This window comes from Myxocyprinus asiaticus, chromosome 22, assembly GCF_019703515.2.
Source record: "Myxocyprinus asiaticus isolate MX2 ecotype Aquarium Trade chromosome 22, UBuf_Myxa_2, whole genome shotgun sequence".
Taxonomy (NCBI): domain Eukaryota; kingdom Metazoa; phylum Chordata; class Actinopteri; order Cypriniformes; family Catostomidae; genus Myxocyprinus; species Myxocyprinus asiaticus.
The window spans coordinates 21507618-21529146 of NC_059365.1; the positions used below are offsets into that span (position 1 = coordinate 21507618).

General features: G+C 38.3%; 1 protein-coding gene across 3 annotated transcripts in view; it reads left to right on the forward strand.

Moving 5' to 3' along the window:
- The first annotated feature begins 205 nt into the window (after nt 1–205).
- Nucleotides 206–21529, forward strand: part of LOC127412905 (transcription factor COE1-A-like) — a 170084-nt gene continuing 148760 nt past the window's right edge. For all 3 annotated transcript variants that reach the window (XM_051649617.1, XM_051649618.1, XM_051649619.1), the window contains exons 1-6: nt 206–904; nt 1669–1825; nt 2808–2871; nt 3812–3867; nt 14353–14426; nt 20341–20409. In XM_051649617.1, the coding sequence (XP_051505577.1) occupies nt 771–904; nt 1669–1825; nt 2808–2871; nt 3812–3867; nt 14353–14426; nt 20341–20409 (554 nt within the window). In that variant the 5' untranslated portion in view covers nt 206–770. The remainder of the gene's footprint in view (nt 905–1668; nt 1826–2807; nt 2872–3811; nt 3868–14352; nt 14427–20340; nt 20410–21529) is intronic.

Below are 21529 nucleotides of genomic sequence, written 5' to 3' on the forward strand. Positions count from 1 at the left end.
CGCTATGTGGGCAGGACGGGCTGTGATATCTAATTAGGCGACTGGCTTCGTGGTTGGGTGGACAGCTAATGGCAGTTCGGCTTTACTTATATTTGGGGGGCGGCCCTGCGCGCGCAGTCACTCCCTCCTCCTCCTCCTCCTCTTCCCTTTGGGGTTAGTTTGCTTGTGTTTAGTTCCCAGAGACAGTCAAATCGGATTCCTTTGGGAAAGGACACAAATCACTCCCGTTTGAACAAGGGGAGCAGCGAGGGATCTGCCTCCACAAGGGTCCACCACCTCTCCTGGTTGATTTCAAATCGCTCATTCATGTGATTTGATCAGAGAATACTCTTTGTGGAGACAAGACAGGAAAGGGAAGGAGGAGAAAATAAAGAAAAAGTGTCTGTGGATGATGACATTTGATCTTAGCCTCAATGAAGCCCGTTCTTGATCCTATTGTTTCTTAAAGTGTCATTAGACTTTTTTTGTTGTTGTTGCCAAGGTGCGCACGGTAGACCACACGGACCTCCAGTCTAATCTCACGCGCCCCTCTCCGCCTAACAGTTTTTTGATTGTTTGTTTGTTCTTGTACAGTGTTTCCCAAACCTGGATGTTGACAGCTCGCGTTTCTTTTGGCACGCCTCTCTATTTTCTGTTTCAGAGAAGAAGCGCTAATAGAGACAAACACGGTGACACCTGCTCGCCCATAGACTTCTCGTTAGCTCTTTTTTTACGGAGCGATCAAAAGAAGCGAGCACCGCCTGAGACGGTGACAGGAAAAGACTGTTTTCATGTTCGGGATTCAAGACAGCATTCAAAGGAGCGGGAGTAGTATGAAAGAGGAGCCCATCGGTGCCGGGATGAACGCTGTCCGGACATGGATGCAGGGTGCCGGAGTGTTGGATGCGAACACAGCCGCTCAGAGGTAAGCCGGCGGCGGTGTCCAGCGCTCTCAACACACGCTTGGAAATACTGTTCCCTTATCATCCCGGGACGAGACAAAACGATCATGTTTATCATCTTAATCAGTACGCTATATTTTCTTCTTAATAATCGGGTGACAAGAGATTGATTTATTGCTGCGATAAGTTATGACTCGAATAGCATCCTCTCAGGCGTGCTGTCGGAACCATCCAATAGATGCAGTGATTGAGTTGTTTAATGGAAGATTTCATTGTTAATATTAAAATAGCAAGGCATGCAAATGCTTTTCGACAACTTGTTATGAAAGTTTCAAATACTGAATGGAAGAGTCGACTTTCTTTTTCTGAATAATGGCTACAAGATGTAGCCTAATGCTTTCAGTTTCATGTAGTTTGCAATAAACAGTTTTACAAAGTTGATAGATGCTTAATTATATATATATATATATATAATTAACCGCAAGTCTGTTTTATTTTTTTTTTTATGTATTTTATTTATTTATTCTTTTTCTAAATTAGCTGGCCACAATTAAACAATAATCGTTTTTAAACCATTAATAGGCCTGCTTTTAAATGTCTGTTTGAAAACACAGATGAGCTTTTGTGCTAAATCCTGCACACTGCCAATTGAGTTAAATGTCTTTAGATTTGTTTTGTTTTTTCTCAGAAAGTCATAATTAATTACCACATAAATTATAATTCTAGATTTTTTTTCTTCTTTTTATTAATTATTCTGTCTCTCTTTCTCTTTTGTATTTGTTAAAAGTGGAGTGGGTCTTGCTCGGGCACACTTTGAGAAGCAGCCTCCCTCAAATCTTCGCAAATCCAACTTCTTCCATTTCGTTTTAGCCCTATACGATAGACAAGGACAACCCGTGGAAATCGAAAGAACGACTTTTGTTGGATTTGTTGAAAAGGAAAAGGCAAGTAATTGTCAATATTTTCGATTGCACAAAATGTAGGATATGCTTTGCTTATTTTAATAATTTTTTTGTTTAAACAAATTTTGTTGTATACTATTTTTAAATTGTATTAGAGAAAATTCTACTATCCTAAAGTTTGTCCATGCTCAATAAATCATTCTTGCATTAACTTACTGTTCCACACTGAATTTCGCTGTGTTTAATTATGACATATTACATATTCATTACTTATTATTTCAGAGGAACGCAGGTTTTAGAAATAAAAAAACTATCTATCTATCTGTCTGTCTGTCTGTCTGTCTGTCTATATATATATATATATAATATTTGCTTTTCCTTCAGGGCACTTTTCTGTTGTAGCCTTATGCATCTGAAAACCTCTGTTAATTTTGCGTTAGGGTACAGCAAGGATGTAGTTAAGTATTTCCTTAAATATTATATTATATTAAATATTATATAGGTTGTTGTCATATACTCTTATACCTGTTTATGCTATTGTGTTGAACGATGGGCTGCTGTAATAAAAAAATACTGAACACAAAAAAAAAAAAAAAAAATATTTGGAACCATTTGGAAATGCATCTTCGCGCGTTAAGTGAAAATATAATTATATAGGCTAATTATTCTATAAAATTGCGTTATATTTACAATATGCTTATATTTAGTCACTTATTCTTCTATGCATTTGTGCAATCACGTTTTGTGTAGGCTGACTGTAAATTACACAAACATTTTGTTTTCAGTAGACATGAATTATTTTGCACTCGTTCATTTTCTCAAAATTACCCTATTTTCTGTCGTTCAGATTTCGTTACGGCTTGCTCATATGTGTTCTGTTCCGGGGTGTTTTTTTTTTTTTTTTTTTACTTTTGCCTCCTGGTCCGCAGAGGAATAGCATGCCTGACTCAAAGGGCCACGCAGGGCTCGTCAGAAATAGTCCAATGGGGCTTTGTCTTGCTAACCTTCACATTTATTTTTGCAGGAATCTACCGGGGAAAAGACAAACAATGGGATCCATTACAGATTGCAGCTTCTTTACAGCAACGGTAAGACGGAACGCATTCATCTAAGGCTGATTGAACTTTGCTTAAACACTTCGGGGATTTACACAACACAGGATTTTGAATAAAAAGTATAAGTAACTAGATCAAACTAATTGAATTTCAGCTGGATAATAATGATGATGATAATAATAATAATAATAATAATAATAATAATAATAAATTCAAATAATTACATCTGAATTTATTATAATTGTTATTATTATTAATATTATTATTATTATTGGGTCAAAATACTGTCATATTAATTCGTATAATTGTTGAAGCAGAACTAAAGAGTCAATGCGCAGCAAATTCGTGCCGTTGTAACTAATGAAACACGAACACGATCCCCATTAGAGCACTTTTCCGGTTGCGCGTTTTCCCGAAATATGCACTTAATTTTTGGTGGAATCTAATGGCCTGAGCAAAATGAAAGTACACTCTTTTCTGTCTCCTAATGTAGGGAGATGACAACCAGGCATTTGAATTTTTTGTTGCGTTAATATATCACGTTCCTAACCCTTCTCTATAAGACGTTTTGAACATATATTTATATAATATATAATTATCTCTGATTGTTTTTCGATTGATTAAGTTTAAAAGAAAGCTATGCAAAAACTTGTGCATCACATTATTTTATTAGTTTCACAGTTATTCATGTGCTTTTTCTTTATAAAACCTATTCTTATTTTGTGTGTGTCATCCAAAAGCTAAATTTATTAATAATCCTTTAACCCTGTTAGTAGCCAATAGGGTCGGGTATTTCAACCCAAGTTATCTAAACATCTGAAGCATCTGTGTTGCATTAAACCCACGTCAATGTGAATGGTAAATATATACCTGTCAGATTCATTGCCGATCCAAAATAAGTTTTATCTGTGCATGTATGTGTGGCTTGCATTTTCTCATGAGCTGAAGAGGAATTCCCTTCTCTCTTGTACAGGCATCAGAACAGAACAGGACTTTTATGTACGCCTGATTGACTCCATGACCAAGCAGGTACGATGTTATTTAAAAATCCCCATGTTCTGCTGGTGACACTTGTGAATATTGTCAGAGAACCTGTGTGTGATGTATGCTTGGCACTTAGCAAGAGCGAATGTGTGGATGTGTGTCGTGTACCCTGGTGAGTTTGGGGTTACACTATAGCATGCCTCAGGGGCACTGGGATCAGCTGGTGTCTAAATATGACATACTCTCTCTGGGACATCATTTAAGATGACTGACTTTATGCATGTATTTGTGTATATGTGTGACAGTGAGATTGATAGCTAAAGAGAGAGAGAGAGAGAGAGAGAGAGAGAGAGAGAGAGAGAGAGAGAGAGAAAGAAAGAAAGAGAGAATAAGATATTTAGTTGTATTCACTGTCTGTCACAGGGGATTATCTAGTGGTGCAATGTTTAAAACAGTTGCAAAGTCAGGCTAATGGATTATTGAGTGTGTACTGTATGTGAACTACACAGAAAAAAAGTTTTGTCAGGTTAATTGAAAATGTGCTTCATGCGGTAACATCTAAATGAACTGGTTTTTGAAATTAAAAGTAAAATATTAATTAAATATGACTAAGTCAACCTGGCTACACTGGGTTGTACCAACAAAAGTAATTTTTAATGGTTAAGCCAGGTAGAAATAGCTCTGTAAGGCAAAAATTGTGAGCATAGATGTGTGACATGTTATGGGAATCTCATAAGCTACGCTTATACATTTATTTGTACATATATGTTGTCTAATGGATCGTGGGAGCAAATGTTTGTTAGGAAGAGTTTAGCACAGACAGGCATGAGCATTGTCATTGCATGTTGCATTAACTTTGCAGGATTTGAACTGTAACCTTTAAAAACTCTGATATGAGAAAAACTACACAGGGCAGTTAGAGAAACCTCTGAATTTCATGTGGTTTCAAGCTTCAGGGAAAGTGTATCCAAAAAATCGCTAACAGCTTAGAGTCAAGAAGCCTGTGATAGTCAATATGAAAATTAGCATTAATAAGTAAGTCTTTATTGGGGGGAAAATGATAAAATATTAAGAAGGACAGAAAGAGGAGAGTAAAATAACAATATCTAGAATACACTGGTAAACATTTACACTGAGACATTTAAAAATAATAACCTAATTTGATTAATAACAAACATTTATTGTTATTATTGTTATCTCAGTTGCTGTTTTTCAATAAGTTGATTTGGATCACAGTGTATGCGCACATGTGTGTATGTGAGTGTGTGCCCCCAGGCTATGTTAGCAGGGTGAAGTGTGTATAGATATCAGGTAATTAGCAGGCGCTGTGCAGTGTCATAGCTGTGACAGACTGTGTGAGTCTGTGAATGCTCTGAATACTTATATCATGTGATTTACAAGCCAGCATGCTTACCTTATTGTGTTCTGCCTCATTATGTGAATGGTGTGTATGCATGTACTTGTTGAGGAGCTGTTAGGGGGGAGAAAGTTTGTTTAAATGTATGTATGTGTGTGTGTGATATATATATATATATATATATTTATTTTTATTTATTTATTTATTTATTTATTTTTGTCAATTAGTAGAGTATCTGCTTTGCTTTGTATAATGCTGAGTATAATGCTTTTATTTATAATAGACTACACATCTTAAGTCTTTAGTTTTTTAAACAAAATGTTTTTAATTTATTATAGTTAATATTGTGAAATAAATTACAATTCAAGACACATAATATGAATGTAAATATGTCTATTTTGTTTTTGCAGTTATTGTTTTTACATTTTTGATTAGCAATAAATACAGCATTTTCACTCGTATACAACAGGAATTCTATTCCAGAACTCCTTCCACAAAAACTTGGACATTATAGTTGGCACAAACAATTCCAGGGCATGTCTGATTTGTTTGTGGTATAATGGTGTATAATATCTTCACATGAATGTTTATGTGCGAGAAAGCTAGGTGCTGTTACTGATGCTGATTTTTGCCCACACTCCGCTCAGCGGTTTGGCCGGCATGTAGCAGGACAGATTTATGTATGTGGGTGAAAGGCAGGAGCGTTGTGCTGAGGGAGAGAGACTGTTCTCTGACACCCCTGAGGTAAATACAGTGGCCAGGGGGACTGGCCCTGGCTCAGCCTTTCACTGAGTGTCTCAATAAAAAGCCGTTTATCTCCCCAGGGTTGTCTCCAATGTGCACATATATTACTGACTGATTTACTGGCTATTTCTGTGGCAAATGGCCCTGCCATACCTGTTAATGATGTGGTGGTACTGAGTGAACGAGAGAATGGGACTGTGTGTGTGCAAGAGAGTTTGACAGCCAAGTCAACACGCTAGCATAATATACTGGTACTTTTCCCTTGTGATGGTGTCAGATGGTAATACCACAGTACTTTGAAATGTGCTTCGTACTGAAACATTACCATATTCATATACTATGGTATTAATATGGTACTCCTTGAGGATACAATGGTATCATATCTAAAAACATGGTAAATACCTTGGTACTTTTTTTTAAAGTGGTTGGGTACTAGTCAGGTTTCTAAAGCCCTATTCAGATGGGATTAGTTTTCCAGACATACTGCATGTCTGTAAAGTAATTATTACTGTGGACTTAAATTTTACTGTCAATTCGCACCGGATAAGTGATGTCTGTATAAATCGCAGAGATGGGTGTGTCTACTGCATTTACACACTGCTGTCACACATAACTGACCCATCAGAAAACGCATAGCAGTGCTGATTAATTATGCATAAAACATGATCATATACAGTACTGTATATGTGATTATTAGAATAAATTGATTGGTATATCTGGCTAAATTCAACAGAACTGGTGACATTAGCGAGCCTATAATCCTATATTACACTCTTGAATTAAAAATATGGACAATCCATTCATAAAAAATATGTTCTGAAACGTGGGGCTGCAGTGTCCGAACAACACACAAACCACAACACAATTTCCCCATTCACTCTGCTCAAATCACAAAATCACATGCTTGTGCACCTTTCTAATGGTCTTAACCAAAAGAAAACACACTCATTTATTTTTCTTTTACATGGATTAATAAACAATCTATAGCATAAATTGCTTGAGAAAAACATGCATCATTCAGCCTTTTCTGAAGTTGTGAAGAGCGTCTTACATTTTCTGGTGTCTAATTGGCCAACATCCACTTAAGACACTTGGGGAACTTGAGAAAAAATTATAGTTAAAGGATTCACATGCTAGACAGTGCAGATTCACTGTTTTTAAAAAATTTTTTTTTTTTTACCAGCATGTCAATTTGCACAGGATTAGTATAACCAGGGGTTATATTTACCGGGCATTTTATAGAACATAAAAGACAGCATAGTCTTTACCGGTGCAAGAAAATGATGTCCGGAAAAAGTCAGGAAAAATTACTGACATGACCAATTCGCATGGGATTAAAATCATGGAGAAGCCCTCGTCATTATTACATTACTCCATATCCCAATAAAAAACAAATCTTTTTAGAATAGGGCTTAAGCAATAAAAGATGCTTTCACTACGTTTCACAGAATCCTTTTCTCAGATTTTCCAGTTCCCAAATTTACATACAATACCTATCCGTGTTATGAAGACAAACTGGCATCGAGCCCCTCTTCTTGGTCTCTGCTTTTGTTGTCATTTTGACTGCAGCGTTTTTTTTTCTCTTCTATGTCAGCATGAAACACAGCTTAGGTTATGAGAGAGTGTTAGCTGGTCTTTAAATGCCTTTCAGAAAACCCGGTCCAAAACCACTCTGCGGTGAGCAGTCGGCCTACATATGCTGAGTAGAGCTCGCAATATGTTTAAGATTCCCCATTAAAACCCCATAACTCTGTACAGAGAGGCTACAGAGCGCCTCTCCACTCAGCATGTGCTGGCTTTGGCAGCATCGGGCAGGAGGGCTGATGAGCAGGTTTATAGAGCTGTTCAACACACACTTCTCTTTAGCACTCAGCAAGGCAGTGAAGTCCAGTCGTCTGACCACACAGTTAGCTACTGAGAGCTTCTGTACACAAGTAAACCTATTAGAGATAGAGATCAACTGATATTTTTACACTACTCATTATAAGTGTCTGAAATCCAATATATTGGATATAATTATTGTTTTATTACTTAATTTTAATAACCAAATCATTCATCACTAACCTATGAAGGTGAACAGCCTGCTGTACAAGACTAAGGGCTAAGGTATACTCTGTCTCGAGCGTGGTTGAGTGCTCAGCCTTTCAAAGTATATTCTTTTGAACTACAACTACAATTGCTTTGTGATACTCTTTAGTATAGTCAAAGCCAAGTGCATTTACTGACAATGTGCAAAGCCTTAACAGTGTAAGTATACTTTGGCCTTAACAGTGTGCATAGTTAAAACACAGTATACACTTGTCCAAGGCTCTTCACTTAATTCTTGTGACTTCAAATTTTAAAACTTTCAAAATATAAGATTTACACTACTTGCCTTCCACTATGTGAGTTCATCTTTGTTTTGAGCTATGTTTAACTTTATCAGTAAACCAGTATCATAAACCAATGGAAAAATGCAAATTTTGGTTAAATATATTGTTCAAACTGGTCTATCAAACCAACTGGGTGAGGGCTGCAAAGATCATCATTGCTTCAAAATAAAGAAATAGCTTATGTTAAACATTATGTAAAAAAAAAAAAAAAAGAAAAAAAAATGTTTTTAAAAATTATTTTAAGTGTCTGATATCCGATAATAGTTTAACCCATTTTATCATACACTTGTCCAATACACTTCAATTAATGAAACTTAATGTGCTTTCCACAATTTGCTTTCCACTACAGTAGGTGAATTCATCTTTGTTTTAAGCTATGTTTAACTTTATCAGTAAACCCACTAGAAGCAATAATGATTACTTGGAAAAGTGTAAATATCGGTTAAAAAATAGCAGTCAAACTGATTATCGGTCTATCAATCAAACTATGTGGGCAAGGGCTGCAAGGATCAACATTGCTTCAAAATGAAATAGTTTACATTAAAAATTACTTAAAAAAAAAAAAAAAAGATCATTATTTCGTTTAATTATCTGATAACCGATAATTAATTTAACCCATTCATTCATACACTTGTCCAATACACTTCAATTAATGAAACTTAAGGTACTTTCTACAATTTGCTTTCCATTGCAGTATGTGAATTCAACTTTGTTAAGGTATATGTTTAAGTTTATCAGTAAACCCACTAGAACTGATAACGATTAAGTGGAAAAGTGTAAATAGTCGTTAGGAAAATCTTTAAAAATACGATTATCTGCCAGTGTTTATATTAGAGACAATTAACCATCTAGATGAGGGCTGCAAGGATCAACTTTGCTTCAAAATAAATACTTAAGGTTAAACATTCAAAAAAACTTATCTAACACATACACATGAAAACTGGCATATTCTCATGTGCCAGTGCCTCTCAAATGCTCTCTCTCTCTCTCTTTCTCTCTCTCACACACACACACACACACACACACACACAATAAAGCCATGTGTGCTCTCTCAGTTTGCCTGTGGGAATGGTTGGATGCGGGGTGTAGAGGAGAGAGGCGAGGAGAGATGGCGCAGGGTGTCGAGCTGACGGGCCGTATCTGTGATCAGCGCATGAGCTCGTGACAGATCTGATGAAGACAGTGCAGTAAAGGACTCTCTCTCTCACTCTCTCTCTCTCTCTCTCTCTCTCTCTCTATCTCTCTCTCTTTATCTGTCTCTCTAACTGTTTCCCTCAACAACTGAAACACAGAACAAAAGCAAATCATACACACAGCCCTAATGCGCACACACACAGCGCTGATATGCTAGTGTGATGGTAACAAAGACAGAAATGTGTTTTCATGTATTTACAGTGCATTGTTTACATGCTTCAGATGTGACTGTCAGTTCAAGGTGCCATTGGTGGCTCTCAAATGAGATTTGCGGAGCAGTTTGTGCAATATAAAATATGTATTAAATGCGGCATCAGATCCTAATGAAAGCTTCACACAAACACACACCTCAGCACAAGGGTGTAGATTTGGCTTGAACACTGGGGGGGGGGGGTTGCAGCATGAAGCATTTACCCATGTTTCCATTGATCATGGTATAAATAATCGGTGGTGGGGTTTTACTTGCTTGTTTTGATTATTGAGTGGTTTACCTCCCCCTCCCCCAATCCCCCCTGGAATCTATGCCCCTGCCTCAGTATCCGTGCCATGCATGTTTCATTGGCTCCATGGCCCTCCTTAAGGAGAGCTTTGTTCAGAAAGTACTGAACTGGAGCTGGCATGTAATTCAGGCTGAAGCTTCGCCTGTTGCTGTGTGTGTTTTCAGAGCTAAGCTTCAGGTAGATTCCCAAATAAATTTGTGCAGGAAAGAGGGAAGTCTCGTCTGTTCTTTCGCATCGGTGCCCCTCTCTCTGGATTGGTTGCTTGCGTGCATATTTTCCCCATTAATTACGGAAAAGGGTGTGTTTGTGTTTACATGCCAAAAACACTTCCCCAAAGTATATAACATGCGACAAAGTGACACAAATCTCCTATATTAGATATTTCCTGTAATCAGGAGCTGTTTGGAGACTCCGATGATGTCAGATAGGACATGAATAGCCACTCTGTGCCAGGCCACATAAAGGCTTAGTGCTACTCATTTGCAAATATTTACGCATACAAGCTTTGAGGCCCTAAAGATCTCAGTGATTAAGTCAACTCATCTACAAGGAGAATGTTGGTGTGTTTGCATATTTGTGGCAAAGAAAAAAACATTAAAAATATTATACAGCATAGTCTTCATGAATGGACTTCTATGTCTTTGTTAAAGCAAATTGGCGATGATAATTGAGGAAATTTGACATAGGAAGAGACATCACTGGCTACAAAAAAGGCAGACCAATGACGTTTACTAGCAAAAAGACCAACCAATGATATTTACTAGCAAAAAGGCTGACCGATGATCTTACAATGACTAGCTTGAATCCAGAGAAGGACACATGGCTATAATTTTGTTCGCCTCTAAGAAGAAATGGACAGTTTTTCCAGTCACTTACTGTACATGCTCTTCCCTGAATAGACTTATTCAAAGTCTGTTTGCAGGGGTATTGTGTGATAAATAGCCAAACTTATATATGAAATGAATGTGCGGTTGTGTAGAGGACGTCTTTGCGTGGCCTCAACTGCTATCTCTGCCTCTCTTTTCCTCTCAGAATGCCTGCGGGTCGAGGATCTAGGCTCAGACAGTGATGCATGCCTGCACGCTTTTAGAAGACCTTGACCCTCATTTCCGCAATGTGAAACCAAACAAACAAATGTCCCTGATCACCACTGTCCTCTAGCCACAGCAATGACAGGAAATAAAAAACCTCACATTTAAATGAACTTTCTTCTACCCAGTTTTTGTGTAGGTTGGGGGAGGATTCACTTTCAAACAAGCGTTTTTGTGTAATTAAAAAAGGATTGCGCATTTGTGATGGAAACAGTGTCTCATTAGAGCCGTCTGCTGTTTTCTCTGTGTCTTCAGTTGCCATGGGTGGCATATATATGTGTGTGTTCAGAGCGTAAGGGAGAGTGATTTATGGCAAACATGTTTCTGTGTTTAAGCCTGTTTGTGTGTGTGTGAGGGACAGAGAGCAGCCTGTTAATAGGCTGCACTGTGTGTATGTTTTGAGTAGAGTCACTTATTCATGGCTGTGGGGGACATCTTGTGTGGAATTGGCGGATGGAAACAAAGCTGAGGTTTTTGGATGAAGTGTTAGCTGGGCCAGATGGCTCACTACGCTCCAGTCTGGCAGCCTGACTGCTTGCCGCGCACATAAACACACACATGCTAATGCACAAATACATGCGTGAATGCATACACATGCACTGAGCCACAGATGCGGGCTTATGGCAGCTCTCTCACACACACTCTTTCTGAGAGGAATATTTCACACTAGCTGGAGTATGACACTTATTTAGGGCAACCAATCATTAAACAGTTTATCACTTTCTCCTCCTTTTCTCTTTTTTTCTGTTTCACTTAACAAACTGCTTTGTCTTTTCGTCATATGAGTTTTTGCTGAACAATAATGTTTTGCAATGCTGTATTATTAGCCAGATGCCTGTAAAGGGTGGACTCTGTGGCAAGAGTGGTAAGATATGACATTATGAGACACACGCTGCACGCATTTCTTTTGTCTCACTATGTCTGCTTTTAATTAAACCAAAGAACAATGACTGATGGAGCCAAATGTTGCCAATAGCATACAATGCTACTGCGTACAATGCTAAAACAAGTGTATCATATACAATGCTATTTTGTTCAAAGCTAATACAAGTGTAGTTAGCTGGTGACAAAAACAGGATAACAAGTAGAATTTAAATACATTGCCAGTTACAAGCTGATCAGTGACAATGACATAATAGATGAGATGTTAAAGGGATAGTTATGCAAAAAGGCTAATTCTGTAATCATTTACTCACCTTCCGTTCAACGAAGATCCAAAAAGGACAAACAAAAGTGACCATCAAAAGTACAGTAGTCCATTCTACTCATGCACTATATTCCAAGTCTTCATACATATATTCAAACTTGCTGGTAGGAAGCGCCGCACCAGGCTTGACACCAAACTCGCATGTCTTGTTATCGAACCGAAGTTAGAGCACTTAGTGAGGTGGTTAGGTATCGTTTTCCATTGCAGCAGGCAAGTGGGCATTAAATTACTTACTTTGAGCCTGACTGGGCTTGAAACAGACCACCCTGAACATAGTGGCTCTGTATAAGCCTTCCCACAGTGCACTGGGCAGTTGTGATTGTTTGATTGGACGAAATGAAAGGATGGCAATGAAATTTAAAGCAAAGTGTTTACTAGGTGCAACTAAATGTAGTGTTCTGAGACAATGATTCCGAAACCGACCTCGGGCGCGTTTCCCAAAAGCAACTATGGTCACAAGTAGGGGTGTAATGGTATGAAAGGTTCACGGTATAATAACCTTCACAAAAAATAACATGGTATTATGGTATCATGGTATTAAGGTGCCTTGCTAAAATTATTAGGAGTTTAATATTTATTTAAGATGTACCGTATTTTCCGGAAATAAAGTCAGGTTACACCTGAATATAAGTCGCACCTGGTCAAAATCGCGTTAAGTCACATCTCTGTATAAAGCCCTGTTCGGATGGCAATTATTTTACATGGGGACGTGAGGTAATTCCAGCATTTACAGGGGGTAGTCAGTAATTTTATTGCCGTCCGAATCCGAAATGTTGATGTTTTTCTCCCACCTCCCGTGAGAAAATTCCCGACCAAATTACCTACTACATTATTTACATCTACATTATTTACAGCCAAACATTATTTATTGACAAACACCAAGGTCGTGTAGTAATTTAATTACTGTCCAAATCCACATCTCTGAATTTATAATCCAAAAGTCATTTTGGAAATCCTTTTTGATCACTGCTAAGTGCCGTACGTTTGTGCTGCGTGTGGTAACAGCTCTGGCGGTAATGGACAGTTGTGAAAGTTGCAGGATTGTGTAACAGACATTTCTCAAATAATTCACAATAATAAAATTATGGCACCACTCCACCATAGTGATTTGGAACTCTTAAGTAGAAGGGAAAGAAAACGAGAGCCAGATCACGTAAAATTTTTAAATGGTCCATTATTATGGCAGCAATGTAAAAATAGTAATATATCACATTTTAACACAGAAACATTTACTAAATACATTTATACATAGGGCTTGCATGACTACTCATATATACGGGTCGAGTAGTCCCAGAAAAGTTGCCGTGTTAATGTTTATCTTATTTAAAAGGTTTAATTTCCATCTCCACTTTTTAAACACTGACAGATAATTCCAAATGATGTCCGTTATTTTGATAGATAAAACAAAAGAATTTTTTTTTTTTACCGTAGCTCCTCAAATTTCATTTTTAACTTTCTTTACTGTCCTTGATATGTGGGCTTCTATATCTCCTTGCGTGCGCTTAGGAGAGAGCACGCAAGCGGTGCAACTCCGCTGCGAGTCGTGACCGCATTACCACCTTGGGTGTGCATTATTTTTAAACAATTCAACGGCCCGTCGTCAATTATTCCTTACTTAAACAATGGATGTGCGACATAGATACTATGGTTTCGGGAAACAGTCATGACTAGCTAGTTAATTTCTCCAGTGATGCATCATACTGTGGTGGTTTAGCAGTGAGTTATGCTGTTGTATGGGAAACACACCCCTGATCACTTCCATGCTGCATGAGATCTTTCATCAAAAACTTGCCAGATGGAAGAAGGGTCACAATAACTGTCTATGAGTGGCTGCAGTATGTGTGTAATGTTTCATGTGATGTTTTTTTTATTTATTTATTTTTTCAGTGAAATTATGTAACCAGACATCAACAAACTTTTCTCATTGTAGCATGTAAACACTCTTAGAATTAGTCATGGAAATTCATAGATGCTCAATACAGAGCAACGACATTTACACCATAAGGAGAAAATGTTGTTTGTCAATTTCCTCTAACCACGTTTTCTACCCTCTCTTGTCTATCAGGCAATTATCTACGAAGGTCAAGACAAAAACCCAGAGATGTGCCGGGTTCTGCTGACACACGAGATCATGTGCAGGTAAGACACACGTACACCAATACAGCCAAAATACACCCCTCATATGCTCCCTCCTTCACTATTACACAATCAAGCTCTTGAACCTGGGTGCCTACCCAACTCTGCCTGCTGACTTTGAGGGCTTTACTTTGGCTGCGTTCTGGTCTTGGCAAGATCACAGGCCTCTGAATCCAGCATTGGTCTGACAGGGCTGAGCTTTCTGCTTTGCTGCCCATGGCTTCTCTCTCACACACACAGCTGTAGGACTCATACTGAAAGCCCTGTTGTAACATTAGAACTACAGGGGAGGATAGATTCACATTATTTTAAAAATTGCTGAAGGTCACATCATCATTCTTTAATTCATCATACATGTCTGTCTAAACTGGAATAAACTGTTTACTTCTATTTAGGAGTGATGCAGTACGTTTATATGAAGGCAGCCTCAGAGCTCAAGTTTAGACTTACAATGCACTATTACACAAGACACTCCCAGATCATTTTTCACAGGCCCAAATGGGATCCTGATAAAAGTTACGCCAGCCTGTTCCTTTCCCAGACTGTGGCTCTGTCTTCGAAAATAAAGCTTGACTTTGTCCAAGAAGATGCCAGGCAACATTTCTAATTTTGGAGGCTGATGTTTCTACATTACATTGATTGGTGGTTCTCATTTTTTTTTCAGTCGAAACAAACACACACACACACACACACACACACACACACACACACACACACACACACACACACACACACACACGCACACACACACACACACATACAAAAGACAAATACACTCCTGAGAAAGTACATTTTGAAGTCACCTCTGAGCTGTAGCATAAGAAATGGAGAGTCAAGAGATGAGAAATGGAGTTAGGATGCACCTTAATGCAGAGGCGACTGTACGTTCCGAGCAAGGCTATTCTCTCTCTCTCACTGAATCTCTATCCAGGTCATCCACTTCCTGCTCCACAGGAGAGGGAAAGAGATACAGAAAGCCGTGCACCTTTAATTAAAATCAAAAGATAAATTCCTTGCACTTAAAACTCGGTTGTGGAGATTGTGAAGATTCTTTTTGGTTGAAGTGGAGAGCATTTGAACAGTTTTCTACTAAAAATATCCCACTCATGCTTGGTTAATTAGGACAAGGAAAAACTCATTACTCAATAAGAATCCTCTTGTTATTCCACAGCTAATGAATGCAGCTTGCTTTGAGTTTTGACAATGAAATATGTGCAGGCAAGCCAAGGTTCTATCTCTCCTTTTTTCTTTCAATCTTTCGCTCCCGCTCACTGCCTTACTTACGCACACACTCACAAATGCACAACCTTCTGTTATCTCTCTTTCAAAACAGACTCCCTGATTTAAAGATCAGTATTGACAAAAACACTTAGTCTACAAAGACTCAATGCATCAGCTTTGATCTGTCACTCCAGGATTACACAGATCACATCTGAAGTACATATCTGTATTAGAACAGGAAGGGACACTTAAGCGTATTGCAAAGTCTCTCAAATGTATTTTCTTGGTTACACACCAAAGAGCATTCCAAAAGCAGCCAAAAAGGAAATGGGCCTATTTAAAATGAGTAAACAACACATTCTCATCTCAGTCTTCCTCATTCTCCTCTTCTTCATCTGTGAGGTGTTTCGATGCTGAGCCTGCACTGAGAGAGAGGCACAATTACCGGTCTGCAGTTAGACTTCTCTCCATTAATCAGGGCTGTTAATTGCTGTACGCCTTGCCATTAGCCATGTGGTGCCACATGGGCCTGCGAGCATGAGACAGAGACACATTTTCCCAAAACAACTCGCCTTACAGGCCAGGCTAGAAACAATTGCTCAAAAGCAACTTCGGGCCCTTTATGATTGAGTTCCACGTCCTTATACACATGGATTGATGAGGTTTGCTTGGTTTATTTGGTGCACTTAAAACATCACAAACACAAAATTATTAAAGGCTGCTGGGTGGCCACAGTTAAAGAAATGGTCCTTTGTTTGGTTTTGGGGGGCTATTTTAGAGCAGGCCAAGGGCACCACTTGGAAAGGACCTGAGTAAGGGCAGTTCAGCCTTAATGGCATCAGTGGGGGCCACATCCTGGTAATTACATACAGCAATTTGGATTTAATTTCTTCAAATGCTTCGGCAGGAGGAAATGCTTGAGATTAAAGATTATGGTTTCCCTGCTGGTCCATTGGGACGGAGCAGAATGAGCAGGAATAGGAGAAAATTCCCTAAACACAGCCAGAGCATGCATGTAATAATAGCATAATGTTGATGGGGGGGTTTGGTGGTTCATGGGGGGTTGTTTTGTGGTTTCCCATGGGTGCTGGCTGATGATTGGGTTATTGTAGTGTCACATCCATTTATGTCCACTCCTGTATCCCAGAATGCATTGCTCCTGTGATCCAGTGGGGCTCCTGTGTGACCCACTTCTAAGAGAACATTGCTAAAGACTTGACTGCTCTCAAAGGAAAGGAAGAGAGAAAATGAGAGCAAAGAGAGAGAGAAGGTAAAAATACTTAGGGAAAAGAGACAGCAATGAAGAGTGAACTGAGACTTCTTTAAACAGAAGCCCTATTTGAGTCTTAGCAACCACACAGTGTCCAAACTCTGTTATCTGATTAACATACCCTGCATCCTCACCCCATTGGGATAAATTATCCACTTTGACACATTAATGTATATCCATTTGAGCTGTAGCGATGATGCTTAGACAGCCAGTGTGTCTGAATGAGGGGGAGAGTCCAGGAGGCCAGGTTGGGTCGTGCACGATCAGTGTTATCAAGCTCATCAGGTCTAAAGGAGCCCACTCACACACATATCTGTACTGCACCTATCACATGATGCCTCAAGCCCTACTCTCTCTACAGTTGCAATCAAAATTATTCAACCCCCCTGACCAGCAATACATTCTGGTGATGTGAATTAAAACACATCAATTAAACCCTCAGTAAACAGTCAAAGTAAGTTTTTAATACACATTTGAGTGATTTTTAGAACAAAGAGTTCAGTTTACCCAAATTTTAAAATAAAAAACAACTAATTCTCTCCACAAATGTCATGTCAAAAATATTCAACCCCCAAAGTCAATCATTTGTGGAGCATCCTTTATCCTTAATAACAGCAAATAAATGTTTCAGGTAAGTGTTCTCAGGCTTCGGACATCTCTCTATTAGAATTTCTACACATTTCTCATGAGCAAAAGCTTCCAGCTCATTGACATTCTTTGGTTTCTGTGCTGCCACTGCTTACTTGAAATCCCAACAAAGGTTTGCAATGGGATTTTAATGATGGACTGAAAGGGCTATTTAAGGGCATTCTACGACCTAATCCTGAACCAGATTTTGGACAACTTGGATGTATCCTTGGTGTTATTGTCTTCCTGGAAAGTCCAGTGATCATGAGCTTCAATTTACACACATAGTCAGGATAGCCATTTCCTGCAGCCGCAAAACACCCCCATAACAGGACTGACCCACCTCCATGCTTGACTGTGGGGATAGTGTCGTTCTTGTCATCTCCTTGTCATCTTATTCCAGACTTACTGCTGACCCATGGGTCTAAAACTCATTTTCAGTTTAGTGTCATACGTCTATAAACCTTCTTCCAGGACTCCACAGGTCTTTCCTAATTACTCCTTGAATATCCATGTCAACATTTCCCTTGGTGAAGTTTTGCTTTCTTCCACACCCCAAGAAGGTTGCTGTTGTACCATATTTAAAAAATGTGTGAGTGCTTTGGAAATGTACTTTTAGCCATGACCTTTCTTGTTTAATGAAATAATCTCCTCCATTATCTTTAGAGACAGTTTATATTTAATTGCATTTTTTGCATAGAAATACATTTTTGCTTACAACGCTAAACTTAAATTTTAAAACTTAAGTAAGTGCTATTGCAGATTGATGACTTAATTTTGTTTTAAAACAATTACTTGTGTAGCCTTACATATTTAAGGAACAGCTACATGCAATAGGGGTTGAATAATTATGACATGGCTGTATTTTTAAAAAATCCTTCTATTTAGAAATATTAGGTTATATATTCACACTATGACTTTGAATGTGTCACTCAACTGATATAGATGTAAAGTTTAAAAATTCTGGGTCATCAGAAAAGCTTGCCTTTGTAAATCCTTACTGTCTTGGGGGGGTTGAATAATTTCGATTGCAACTGTATCTCTCTCAGTCAAGCCCCTCTACCATCTGTGCAGGGAAACCTGAATCCAATGCCCCACCTGCTGTTTACCGCTATCCTCCATCCACTGAAGACACAATGTATCCATCTCTCCATCGCTCCTGTCTTTCTTTACTTGCTCATGCTGTAATATCCATCTTGCTTTAAACTCTCTCCACTGATTTCTCAACAATGATCCACTGAAAACAAACATCACGAAAATACTCAATTGTTTCTCAGTTGTAGACACCAATAATATTAAATGAAGCGCAAATAGAAACTTTTTGCCTAAGCCTCCTTGTTCTCCGATATTTCTCCTGAGAAAAACAAAAAACAAAAAAACGTAGTAATCTTATACGTTTCTCTTCTAGAGTTACAGATGACACCTTAACAATGAGCGTGTTTACATGCATGATCTTACACCTGTTATTCTTAATAGGCCGAAAATATATAAGGTCATGTAAACTCCTTAAACAGTGTTTCTTTATCTGGGTAAGGTTATAAACGTGTAAAAAAAAAAGAAAAAAGCACACATTGATTTTTGCCCATTACCCCGATTTCATTTTGTATACTGTATAAACACCAAAAATTTCGATTTTCTGATGCATCGCAGTCTTCATTTAAATGATCTCTATATCGATTCTTAAATCTTTTACTCTTTTACTCATTTTTTCTTATGCAGCAACCCTCTACAATGAGAGGAAATCGCTTGCATTTGCAACCAAATTTCACGCTATGCAACTAAAATGTAAATATTTAGCATCTGGCTGGTAAAAGTTCAGATTTCACTGATCGAATCGAAATCGGAATCTAATCGAATTGAGTGTTTGGAATCGGAATCGAACTGGGAAATCTGTAACGGCATTCTAACTGGCATATCCAAAGTGGGCAAGTGTTGTCATAAGCCTGTTTACATTTTAACATCAAAAGCAGATAATAATCAGATGTTTTCAAATCTCAAGTAAACACTGTATTCTTTTTTTAAAAAAAGAAAGAGTTGATTTTTGGTAGTTATCAGCTTATTGGTGTCCATGTTAACACGCTCATTGTCAACAATGCTTGGCCAAGATACCACATTCAAAAGTCTCAATATAAAGTCATATAGTTCTCATAAAATTTTACCAAATGATCTGCCCTTTGCTATCCAGATTTATGTTATAGCTCTTTAACTCTTATTCTGTGTCGACAGTTGTCTCGTTTGTGTCAAATTTTAGGATAAACAACATTGGTACTTAAATAAAACATAACTCCATTAAGCAATCAAATTTTACTGTGGGAACATACTGTATCTGTAACTCTTATAAAACACAGACAGCTTTTCCCTTCTTTCGAACTTGAAATGTTTCCAGTATGCATGCTAAAACGGTTTCCCCTTTAAGTCCACTTAACCCTTCACTTTCACCTTTCCACTTTATCTTTTCCTTTCTTACTCTCTGCCCTCTTTTCCTTTCCCCATCACTCAATAACTCTTCCCTGTTATCAGATGCATTTCTAATCCTTCAGTAACCATCCCTGAGCTAGGCAGTCTGTTAACAGTAATTACTAAAACACAGCCTGAGAGGCAGCATATTTTCTAATGTGTGTACAGCAGGACTGCCTTGGAGGAGTGAAAGAGAAAATGTTTTTTTAATTACTACCTCTCCCTTATCCACTGTGATTGAGGTCAGTGTTGACATATGTGCAGTAACACCCAGGTTAACCACTCTCTTCCTCTCTTTTTGTCCCTCCTCAACCTCACCCCTCACTACTCCATCTCTATCAGCCGCTGCTGTGACAAGAAAAGTTGTGGCAACCGTAACGAGACGCCCTCTGACCCAGTCATCATCGACAGGTAAGAACTGGATATTGGATGTTTCTGTGTGTGTTTTGCCATACCAAATGATCATTGCACACCTCGTCAGACAGAAAGTCCTTTGTTGAAGTCTTAAAATTTAGTTAGTGATGACATATTGCTTTCATAGAATCATTCATAGAAGCTGTTTGTCAATGATGAAGTGCAAGAATAACCAAAGTGATATTGTACTAAATAAATTCAAATCTCATTAGAGTGTAAATCTCTTCAATGCCAAACTGAGTTTTTGTCCTAACCAGCCTTAACCACAACAAATGGCAGGACATTTTGCTGATTGTTTGCTTTATATTTCCCACCGAGAAATCTCATGGGTCCAAAATCCCGTTCAACATAGCTGTATTAAACTTCAAATATGTTCTGAATGGCTGTAAATGGCTGTGTGTCACATTGCGCAACAGTTATGTTCATTGTGGACAGGCAAATTGCTTGTTGCTGGAAACTTGTTGCATTGCGCCTGGTTGGGACACAGTGTTAGGATAAAACATTACAAATCAAACGTAGCAGTTTAAACAATCCACCTTCATTTAAAAAAAAAAAAAAATGAAGTCTAGGTGCAATTTGTTTGCAAAGCAGTAATCGTTTAGTGACAGGGCTAGGCTGTTTTTGTATGTAGCGTGTTATGCATTGTGCGTATGTATGAATAATCAGCTACAAAGCTGTGTAAGACTGCTCAAGACTGTGTGCAGTAAAGCATGTCTCCTACCTTCTCTGTTTAAAGAACATACAATTATGACAGTATTACTGAAAGCAGGACAATTTCATTTTGACTTCATTTAAGTTTATCAAAATTGTATGCCAAAGAAAGCATAGATGTCTGCAGAATAATGTGTTTATAAGTGTTGATAATTTGTGTTTAAGTGGTAAAGGTGTGATCTCATCTGTGTGCATGTGTTAATGAGTCACTGACCCGTGCTATCAGATAAACACAGCTGTAAGTTTGCCATGGCTTTGCCAGCAAAAGTGTTGTAGGATTTTGTGTGTGTGTTAAAGAGACAGAGGGTTCTACCTGGCTGCTGTGTCTGTGCGGCCGGCCCATTTCTGCTCCACTGGGCTAGAACGCTTCACAGCTCTCAAAGACAGCTGCTGCCCCGCTACACCA